A 12191-nucleotide genomic window follows, 5' to 3' on the forward strand; every position below is an offset into this window, starting at 1 on the left:
GTTTCGTATGAAAAAGCAGAATAGAGTCGAAGAGAATAGAATGCTGGAGATACCTAGAGAATCATATAGAAACGTATAACAAGAAAAAGAAAAGAACAGAATAAAATTAAATCAAATAGCAGAGAAAGATCATTGGGGGTATAGAAAAGATTAGTACAGAAATAAATCAAACATAATATAAAGGTTCAGAAAGAAAAATAGTAAATAAAAGAATATGATAGTCTATAATTGAATAGGACAGTGTAACATAAAAAATAGAAGAGAAGAACGCAGTACATATATGAATAGATTTGAATGAAATTAGAAAAGAACAATATTCATATATATATATATATATATATATATATATATATATATATATATATATATATATATATATATATATATATATATATATATATATATATATATATGATTTAATTATAGAATAATTATAGAAAATAGGATTAGTGCAAAACAGAATGAAATACATTTCAATAAATTCAACTTGACTGAACAGAATATAACAGAAAAAATGGATAATAATTTGTCATACATGAAAGAGGTAAAACGTACTTGCAATACAAGCCGTCAGAAAGCAGGCCACATTTCCAGCTATCATGGCCCTTAGTACCATTTTAGAAAGTTCCTTCTTTCTGTTAGGGGCCAAAGACCCCATTCCTCCGAGTGTGATCCCTATTGAGCCAAAGTTAGAAAATCCACAAAGTGCATAAGTGGCTATGACTTCAGACCGGACCTAAAATGTGTATAATAATGTTTATCGGTGAATTTTAAAGTTTGAGATATTTTTAATGACATGACACAGAGAATATTGTCCGCATTTGTATTCGTGGTTAAATCTTTTGTTTTAAACAAAAGAATTAAAAGCATTTCTGAAACTTTTGTGAAGATCATTCCACTGTCTTAATGCCGATGGAAAGAAAGACTTTGCGTCAGTTGAAAGTCTTAAAGGAGTAACTTGTATTAATACGCCCGAAGCTATCTGGAAGATCCTCATTGCAAATGTCATGTAAGTACATATATATGATTTTATACATTTTGAAACATTTAGTTCTTTATCTATTTGTGACAAGTTCTTGCCATCCTTTCTTAGCATATAAACATTTTTAATAGCCCATTTAGCATGTTATAAAATAGGTTTTAAGCAGGAAACTTTTAATTTCGATAAAGTTTGTAAAGTTCTTTGGTTCAGGAAATATTTTAAATTTCGTCAGTTTATTATCTGGCGGACATTCTTTTAATAATTTAATCTTTACAAACCAACGACTTAAAAAAATTGAAAGAAAGTACAAATCAAAATGATCACGTGATCTCAGGCATGTTCTAAAGTTTCTAAGTTGCTAAGAGTATAACTTCATTTTTCTCGGGATTGAGTAACACATGCCGCTGTGTTCGACCATCATAGTATGTCATCGAGATGATTTGAGATGATTTATTAACATTTCATATTTTCGCTATATATAGAGGCGAAGAAAAGAGCAAATTCTCGGCAGACTGTCAATCACTGAAACTATTTCTTAAGAAATATTGGTAATAAGGATCGCAAATAGCAGTGCCATTAAGATAGATCCTTATGGAACACCGGCACTAATATGTTTCCATCTGTTTCATAGTATTTGACGATTACACTTTATCGTCTGCAAGATGTGTAACCGTAAAATCAACATAACAGATTGCCAAACATGCCATATTCTCGTAATTAAAATTTCAAAATTAGGCCTAAGTGTCAAGATCTTTCGAAATATTAGAAAGTCACGGAAATTACTGCATGTACGCTGTGAAACTTCTAACGTATAATAAACACCACCAAGGATTTAATAATAATTATTAGTATCTCTTTCTTAGAGATAATACACAGACGAACCCATCATGGTTACAGAGACAAGCAGGGTGATCTGTATAAAGTACAACTTATGCCATCTCTTTCTTGCTCATATCGTGGCACTGAAAACTTCCAGCATTCCTTCACCATTGTCCGAATTATGTAGCACAAAAACAAACAATTCAAAATAACCCAAAGTTTGTTATAGTTATTACATGTAAGCCTGTTTATATCGTAATGATAATACATGTTCAGAGATACGTGAAAGATATAAAATATTCGTACAATTACCCACAATTCAAAGGTATAATATTCAATAATGGAGAAGTCAGTTAATTTATATTGCTCGTTATCCAATCCTGCATCCTGCATAGTTATACTACTCTGACAACACCCCCCTCTCTGTTAATAATGTTTTTGGTTGGTTCAGGATTGCTAGTTGACGTCATGTTCCTTGTCTTTCTTCTTTCTTTTGTAAATCGTGTAAGTGAAGGTCGATGTAAGTTGAGATAACCCGTGTCCAGTCACATAGCAAAAGGTCTTACATTAACATATATTTATACTAAATGATCAGCATAGATATTGAATATTTCAGTGTTCATCACTGATCATGTCGCCTTCAAATAAAAACAAAATCCGCGATGCTAAGCATTGCCCAGGAAGGTAAGGTTTAGTAAATGTTGAGAGGGGACTATTTTATTTTCTTCTTGAGATCGGTGAAATGTACTGCGCGAAAATGTTTGCTGGTTTAATATGAATTACTTATGTAAATGTGGGACTGCTACGTTTACTTTATACCTTACCTGAAAGACGACCATTTCTCTGAGCAATCTATGATCTTTATATTGTAGCAGAGAAACAAAAACGTGCATCACATAAATAAAGAAGAGATTAGATATCATAAATTAGTTATCAGATACCAAAAAATCATTATTTTGAACAAAGTACTATTATATTATCAAGAGAAACTTTGGCTTTTCAATACAGTCTAGCTAAAGTGAATCTCAAGGTAGTCAAACCATGAAACGATAAAACCATAATGCTTTAAAAAAGCTTTTATTTTAGGATCGTCTTTATCACACCCAAACCAGCTCGATCTAGATATTACGGACATTACCGTAACTTACCGAAATGACGCCTCCTTTAAGCGTCTCACTGGTGATCCCCAGCACTATATTATCTCCTTGCCATGACCAAGGACCTGTCCCATTGAAAAAACGCGTATAATTTTCCAGCTTATGCCTGTTACTTATGAGGTCCTTTAGGACTCCATAGGCGATAAATTCGTTGGTGAAAGTTTTGATGCCAACCAGTTCCGCAACTTTTCGGCTGTCTTCAGGTGCCGTGCCCATGAAGTAAGCCACTGGATACAGGATGTAGGAGCAGATGAACTGTAACGATACCACAGACGACAATTTATATTCATCATCACCCTCTCACAGTCATCGTCGTTATCTTTTCTTTTTGTATATTTTCTTCATTGACAGGAGTATATATTTAGTGACTTTCGTTAAAAATAAACTCTGAAATCATTGCCAATTTCAGAATAAATTTCGATGACGTCTAGTTCATAAACAGATTTTGGTTTTTAGTATCTGAAAACACGTTTTCGTCGACATAACGACAATCTAACTTTATCGCGATATGTGTTATTGAACCGATTTAACACTGTGTCCTTAAAACAAGAAGGATCCCCTTCATAACTTGCTAACAACAGTTACTTTACTATTCAACAAGAATAGAACAACCTCGACACTTTTCACCTTAGTGTCATCTAAATGAAACAATAATTACTGTGTTTTGCTACATGTGAAATTACTAACCATCCACCAAAATGTACAGGAACATTGAAATCTGAATAACATTCAGATGAATTTTAAATTGTTAATGCAGATGAAGAAAAAAAATATTGCTTTTTGAATATTTAGCAATGAAATATTATTGTGTTCATTCGGATAGAAAGAACCTTGTGCATATTTTTCGTACTGGCACACGGTGATACCCTGAGTAACTTTTTCAACCTATACTAACATAAAGCAAGATTCATGCTCATCAGTATTTATGGCGGATTTACTTGCCTCAAAGGAACAGTTCTGTAATCCGACTCTGTCTCCAAACCAGATCAGAGTGGCGTTCACAAAAGCCAAAAGGGACAAAAAAGCAATGACGTTTACAGCAATGGCGCCTATTAGCTTGACGCTAGCGGTAGCACCGACAGAGGCCGCGTCAATCAAATTACGCTCTTGTCTAATAAATAAATAAATAAATAAATAAATAAATAAATAAATAAATAAATAAATAGGTTTCACTTACCTTGACAGAAGCACTTACCTGTTTAAATTTGCGAGTACAACACACACACACACACACACACACACACAATATAGATATAGATATCGATATATATAGATATATATATACACACACACGGATAAAATAATTAAATTTCTATAATTATGGCAATAAACAAACAACTTGGGTAACAAATGATCTCATAAAGAAGTTACAAGCAAAGATAGGTATGTACCTACCTACTTACGTGTGTACATATATGCATACATTCATACTAAATTTTGTCTTGGAGGCTACATTGATTTAATTAATTAGATACAATTTGTCCAAGTTATTGGCATTAGTTTCTTGTTACCATGAAATTCAAGTTGATGTTCAAATATGTGAAATGAGCTTACGATTTCTCCATCCGCGAAAAATCCCTTGATGATGCCTTGATTTGTTCTGTTTCCGGGTAGGCAAGCTTACTAATGGCTAAAGCCGCAGGGGCTGACATCACCGACGCTGAAAGTAGATGGTTGGCGGGCACCTGTAGGCAAAAAAAGACGTTGACTGTGTTTATGAAGTAATTTGCAAATCACGTGCCTGATAAACCATCCAAACGTAGGTATAAGAAACTATTTAAGGAGTGGTCGGAAACATTGTTTTGTCGCGAGTAGCTTTGCCACTAGTCACAATACAAATTTGTCCCATTTCAAGAGAGAAGTCTTTCTTTGTATCTACTATAAAACGTTGTGTCCTTTTTTTAAAAAAAATATTATATATTTTTATGGCAAAAACCATTGATTGGCATGGACGTTTTACCCTTCGGAGAAAATTTGAATAACGGCTACATTGTTACACCGATAAAAGAAGTTCCAAAATTAACAATAATTTTAAGACAGCGACCCTTTGCAAAATTTCCTTGTATATATAATGCTTCATATTTCGATTTTGTCAAAATAATTTTTATTTAAGCTAACATATTTACTGTACGGATTAATGCATCAAAATTTTTTGGGGTAGGGATCTGTAGAAACATCTCGGAGCGGTCACATCCAGCAGATTACAGAGCATGATATTTTTAATCAAACAATCTAAATGTTTACTTGGATGGAATTAGTTTCTTTAGTTTGCTCATTTCTTCCTTTAAAATAGTGAATATTTTACCTTAGCAACCTTAGAATCAAGTTCGGCTACAGACGCTCCATCTACTATTCGATTGTCGTTTAATTTCGGTGTGTAATCAATACTCATCGATGCCCGATTTCTCCATCGTTTTCAACATGATTACGATTGTGTTGAGTTAGAATCGCTATTTAAACAAATTCATTACTACATTTAATGAAGAGCTCCCCCCCCCCGAAAACCTGCCCTTTTGTCGTAGGTGTACAAGGCACACTGTGTGGTGACATAATATCTCAATAGCAACAGTTCATGAAAGTGCAGTCACTAATGATTTCCAGGATTCCTGTGGCAAACCAATCTTAGAACGTTATACTTGAAGCCTACTATTGTTCTTCGGAGTTTATTTTACGAATGAAGCCTACTATTGTTCTTCGGAGTTCATTTTTACAAATGAAGCCTGCTATTTTTCTTCGGAGTTCATATTTTCAAATGAAGCCTACTGCTGTTCTTCTGAGTTCATTTTTACGCATTTCCTTATAGCTCCTCCTCATTGAGTAACTAAATATATACATGATCTTCATTCCTTAGGATATGTTAATCCTGAGAGAGAGAGAGAGAGAGAGAGAGAGAGAGAGAGAGGGAGGGAGGGAGGGGGGAGGGTAGAAGAAGAAAACGTAATAGGCCTAAATTTAGAAATACTATTTAGAACAACATACTAAAAAACATATATATTTCCTCAATGTAAAACCAATTCATCTTCAACAATTATATTGCCACTCGTTCGAAAGATCTGATATCGCCACTGTGGCAATATCGTTTCTCTCGAACTGACAATTTCAGTCAATATTACAGGTCACGAAACGTTGATGTATTCATATGCAGCTAACTTTATGAGAGTAAGATCAAGCTTTATTTCCAAATCGGGGCCTAACAATAAACATATGCTATTAAATACAAATAAAAATTATAAATGGTGGTAGTAAGCGGATAAAGAAAGGTAGAATTATAAGGGTGTAGACCGCCTTAACAAAGAGGCTCTAAAACTGGGGGTGGTGTCAGAACAGGAAAGCTTGAGGTGCTTCGCAAGCACAGACCTTTAGCTGACGCTATAGAGAGAAATTATTTTCAATATTTGATGAATGTCTAATTTGGAAAGAAAGAAGATATCAATTTAACTTGAACTTGTTGAAATAAGTTGCATTTACAGAAATATCAAACAATACTTCATGCTAATTTCTGTTGTAAGCTAAAGACAAAAGACCTTGATAAAAAGATATGCTAAGATTTCGCTAAAAGTTACCAGTTACGAATGCCATGACTCGGTTCATTTCTTAGACGCTTACCCCAAATCCAATGTAAGCACCCAACACACTGCCAGCAATAGTTGCAAATCCACCTGTCATGACGGCATGTAATTCGGATTTCGTCATATCCGCTAGAAAAGGTTGAATCATCAAAGGGGCTTCGGTCTATAATAACAATGTTAATAATAATAATAATAATAATAATAATAATAATAATAATACTGTTGCATGTTCAAGAAGTGACGAAAAAATACAAATCAATAAAGAAACAATGGCTATTGCAAGTCATACAAATTATTTTCTTCAAAAAGAGAAAAATAAATATTCGATTACGAATTATTTCTTCAGTTTTCATTCAAACAAATGCCAGTCTGATTCGATGAGCACCCATGTGGCATTGATAAAGTTTGATTGCCGTTGCATAGTCGCAGATGATTACTTGGAAATTCACGAGTGCAATGGCTGATGGCCAAAACCTTCGTTTGCAAATTTCCCACAACTGAAACGAGCGGGTCCACTTAAAAATTATACATGCGAAACTCTGTCTCTGTCTTGCTTTTTGGGTGAGGCGTATGCAGACAAAATAAAGTAAATTACATTCCAAATCTGCCAATAATATAAAAAAAAATACGGTTACTGTGATAGTTTATGCCTAATGTACATAAAGAAAGAAAAATAGCATGAAACACTCGGGTGCACCAAAACAAAAACAAAAGACAATCTAAAAAAGAATACGCTTTAAAATCGTCTAATGAGTCCTTATAGTGCCTTAGGGACCTTGACCTTTTAACTTCACTCTCTTAAAATCAATGAGCTCCTATATTATTGTAGTAAATTTAGAGTATGTGCACGTGGTTGTAGTGCCCCGTTTTAAGCAATTCTTAGATTTGTGTGATTACTTGTTTGATTATTGGAATTTGGCGCCATGGAAATATTCCTGGCCCGAACTAATGAGCTAATTAATAGGAGCAAACGTCACGGAGTGAAGTGTTAGTGTGTTTCCATGATGTCCTGGTTCACTAGTAGTGAATTCCGACCAAAACCGAATGAATGTCCCTGTCGTAAAATAGTACATATTAAAATCTAGTGGTATACATTGGTAGCGTGACTGCAAGGACAGCACTTACGGTATTAAACCGGTAAATTACACAAGGGCATAAATAAAAAGGGACTTGGCAGAGACCGTTTATGTCGCCATGCGGGCGAATATGGTGCAGTTATATCGGCGAAATATGCCTGGAAAGCATACATTGACTGGCCTAAGGTGGCGGAGTTAAAATAGTTCCCATTGTTAGGGAGTACTCATATATGTTCTAAGGCGTGAACGGTTGGTGGTACGGAAACATAATGAAGCCAAAACACGCAGATGTACGGTTGATAGATAGTTGACAGTTTGGTTTATCTGTGGTCTTGCATTAATTAGAGGAAAATTTAGGTATAGAATGGACACGTCGGGCTTTCTGATTTACAACTGAGGTTGTATGGAAGTCTTTGGAAAGTCGGGGAAACTTATGACTTCTAGCGAGAATCGCGCCAGGGTTTGACAACCGCTCGGTCAAGTAAATACCCGTGTGCGTGTAACATTATGTTATGGGGAGATGACTCACGAAATTTAGTAAAGACAATAAACACTGAAACGAAATTTATCATGCAAACAAGCTATTCTCTACCTCACAGTGACCTTGACCTTCCATTAATAGAAACACCGTCTATATCATTGGGTTTCTTTGTACTTTTAAGGATAATATTTTTCGTTCTTTTGTCGGGTTTAGTTATGGCGAGACTTAGGTTATTATGAGGAAGAGTGTACTTAATGGAGACTTAGGTTATTATGAGGAAGAGTGTACTTAATGGACGATTGTCTCGGCTCATCTGAAGATAGGGTTTGCCGAACGTCATATAGATTGATGATCTTCACTAATCTACATATAGTATGATAGGTTTCACAAAGTGTGGCGAATTCGTGAAACAGACTAAGGAACGGTGTGGTTTCTGTCCCAACGCTGAATACATTCCAAAGAAGACGCAGCAAACACTGGAAAAATAGTTCACCCTCGCTTTCCCTGTTCACCTTATTACTACTCTATTGTCTTAAAATACGTAAAAGAAAAGAATGAGAACCAACAAGATTTGTAAAATTCAAGAAAAGTTTATTTCCCTAGAATAAAATGTGAAAAATGTAAAAAGTAACTTACGGTATTGAGCATTAAATCCCTAATAATCATAGAATTTCGAACATAAGTCCTAATTATTAAATTTCTGAACTTGAGTTGTACCCCCAAAATAAATCCATCGCTGGAAGTGTTGATGCGCCTGTGGTGGCATGTCCGACATCGTATGATGTGCCAAAGTCTTTTGTTGAATCACAATAGTACAATCCAAGTATATATCCTTATTTTGATTTTCGCTATAAAGCCAAGTCTCTATGTCCAAGAATATTATTGATGAGCACTTTATATTTCAAGAGAAGAGTGACTTGAGTTAAATAATTTAAATAAATAAATTCCACCCCGAATGAAATACTGGACACAACAACAATACAACTGATTCTGCTCAGACCTTACAACACGAATAAATAATTTTTCGATTAATAAATTATAGTGTCCTCTATCTTACCTCGGGTCACAATTAGCATTTTCTAAGTAAAAGTATTACCAAATGGAAAATTTCATACTGGAAGGTTCCAGATGTTTACAACATAAACTCTTTGCTATAATTAGAAGGTATGTTACTAAAATTATGATAAAGACTATGAAAAACACGATCTCCTTGATTCAGACCAAGCTAAATATGTTCAATTTCATTAATAATAATCGATACTCACAGAGAAAATATCAGGTATGAATTAAAATAAAAAAATCAATGATTTAGGTCAGGCAGAAAATGAAGTTGATTTTGGACAAGGTCAAATCCAAAATATGATTATCCATTGCTTATATTGAATGAAACAACTAACAAACAATGCGAATTAAGTATACATAACAACCTATCAAATAGCACGCAAAACATGATAAGTCGTCTGTATTTGATAACAAGCATATAAAATCATTCAAAAGTTTCTATAACTCACATATGACTAACGTTTTTGACATTAGTTTAAACATAATTTATGAACTTTAAAGTTGGGTCAAAACATTAAAAGTATAAGCTTCAAGAAAGAACACACATATAGGTGAAATCCAGGCCAGCAATTAATTAAGAATTGGTGGGGTTAGTTGTCGTTGCTATTATTGATTAGATTTACGTATTGACAAGGTCAGAAGAAGCAACATCCTTCTTTCAAGAATCGAAACTCTACTTGCCATGCCGACAAAAATATTCCCAGCGGCGTTTATGGATTCAGCCGGTGACGTGTCCATGCAAAAAGAAAGGAATCGGCCGATATATTGGACCAGAAACTGCATCACACCAAGGAAGTACATGATATTGATGAAGGTGGCGAAGAACACCACAACGGACAACACCTACAAAGAAGATAGACTGTGAAAATACACCAACAGAGTCAGAATGGCGTAGCAATTTTTTCTTGTAAATCAAGATTGAGATTGTAAGGTTATAGTGAACTTTCTATTGATAAACTAATCTGAAATTATTGAAATAAGAGGGCAATGACTCAGGACGCGGGTCTAATACTGAAAAATGTTAAAATCAACAAAATCACTTTATGAATTATCAGATTCAGCAACATTCTTCAGTCAGATTGTTGATATAATTTACAGGTTATTTTAGAAATACACAATGAATAAGGAAAATCTTGATTAGGTTCAACGATATGTATGTTTTCCGTTTTCCATCGTAGTAGACTTTAAAATAATAATTAAAAACCCCACCAATATGCTATTACTGGTTGATATTTTCGATGTTTCATTTCTTCATTGTTTACTATGTTCTTTTCATGTATTCTTTTCTGTACCGATTTTGTTCTCATTTTCATTGAATTCTTATTTGGCTGCTCCTAAATTGTGAAGACTTTAATATACGATAAATTTATTTTGTTATTGATGCTTTCCAATGCATATTTCTACTACACCATGTAAAACGTTTATTTAATTCTGAAAAATGTACTCATTTGTCGCTATGTGACTTAAGTCGAAAAATATATTCTGTGTTCGGTTTTATGCCAAATAGAGATATAGGTGTTTGCTCTTGTAGCTCGAGCTGTGATACAAATGTATCAGTCAATTAAACTTACCTGACTGTATGATTTAAAAATCCAATTGAAACTTCTACTCTGCCTGCAAGGATGTTTTAAAAATCCAATTGAAACTTATACTCTGCCTTCAAGGATGTTTTAAAAATCCAATTGAAATTATACTCTGCCTTCAAGAATGTTTTAAAAATCCAATTGAAACTTATACTCTGCCTTCAAGGATGTTTTAAAAATAAAATTGAAACTTATACTCTGTCTTCAAGGATGTTTTAAAAATCCAGATTTAAGATATTTGCTGTCAATGTAAAGTCAATATTAACCTTTAGGCTTTGATAAAGTCCAGATTTTGTAGTTTAAATCCAAAACAGGGTAATGAACACGACAAAAGGTTCAAAGTAATCATCGCTGCATTACCTTACGTAAGACTAAGATATTAGGTGGTCACATTCTTTTTTATGAACAAGATAAAAGCCCTAAATTAGTACTAGGTGAAATATTTTAGGACTGACCAGAAACAATTTGTGCTCGAATCCGTCCTATTTGCAAACATAAATCACTGATATCAAGATAGAAATATAATACTTATAATAACTACAATAATTATGGAATGTTAATTGTCACAACTAAGTATTGTGAACCAGATGTACGTTAAACATGAAAATACAATTTCTCTTTGCCTATATCTTGGAAACGTCAATGTGAATGTTGTAAAGAAACACGATGAAGGGTATTCTGGTTGAAAATCTGTCTCATAATAACCCTACAAAATCCTACACAGGAAAACATAAAGAAAACCCTGAAGACGATCATCTATATTGTAGTTAAAAGTTCTTATAATATATATATATATATATATATATATATATATATATATATATATATATATATATATATATATATATATATATATATATATATATATATATATATATATAGTTATATTGATAATACTAATAATAATAATAATAATAATAATAATAATAATAATAATAATAATAGTAGTAGTAGTAGTAGTAGTAGTATACTTTGGAACATCTAATTCAAAGTCTGAGTTTAAATCGAATCAACTGATTGAATCCAACGTTCTAACCATTCCAAGCTCACCACGAGAACACCTACACACACAGGCTTCCTCCGACAATACGACACCCCATGGCTCCCCCCGACAACACGACACCCCATGTTGCTCGCGACGAAATCGAAACCCCAAGCTCCTCGCAGCATGTTGCATCACAAATACAGCCTTACCTTAAAAGCAAAGAAATGCTGAAACCACAAATCTCCGAAAACGAATATTACACCTGCCATCGTGTATTCCAGAAACTCTGTCACACGGTCTCCTAACCATTTGAAAATGTCATATCCCCACTGGGTCCTTAGGATAACCAAGGCAAAAATGTATTGGATAGCTATGCCCCAAAAAACGGGATGCCAGTTGACCTGTGGAAGTATGGCAAAGGAATAACGTTATATAACTGAGTAAATTGAAGGACACAAAACTAGAAATGCAATAAAA

At 33.8% G+C, this 12191-nt stretch overlaps 1 protein-coding gene across 1 annotated transcript in view; it reads right to left on the reverse strand.

Annotated features, from left to right (window-relative positions):
- LOC149775966 (solute carrier family 28 member 3-like) overlaps positions 1-12191 on the reverse strand; it is a 51293-nt gene that overhangs the window by 3355 nt on the left and 35747 nt on the right. The window contains exons 5-11 of the mRNA XM_089941442.1: positions 11924-12115; positions 9828-9989; positions 6565-6690; positions 4513-4643; positions 3901-4069; positions 2950-3213; positions 556-736 (exon numbers count right to left, since the gene is read on the reverse strand). Coding sequence (XP_089797568.1) covers positions 556-736; positions 2950-3213; positions 3901-4069; positions 4513-4643; positions 6565-6690; positions 9828-9989; positions 11924-12115 — 1225 coding nt within the window. The remainder of the gene's footprint in view (positions 1-555; positions 737-2949; positions 3214-3900; positions 4070-4512; positions 4644-6564; positions 6691-9827; positions 9990-11923; positions 12116-12191) is intronic.

The sequence above is a fragment of the Sinohyriopsis cumingii genome, chromosome 18 (genome assembly GCF_028554795.1).
Source record: "Sinohyriopsis cumingii isolate HCF-2022 chromosome 18, ASM2855479v2, whole genome shotgun sequence".
NCBI lineage: Eukaryota > Metazoa > Mollusca > Bivalvia > Unionida > Unionidae > Sinohyriopsis > Sinohyriopsis cumingii.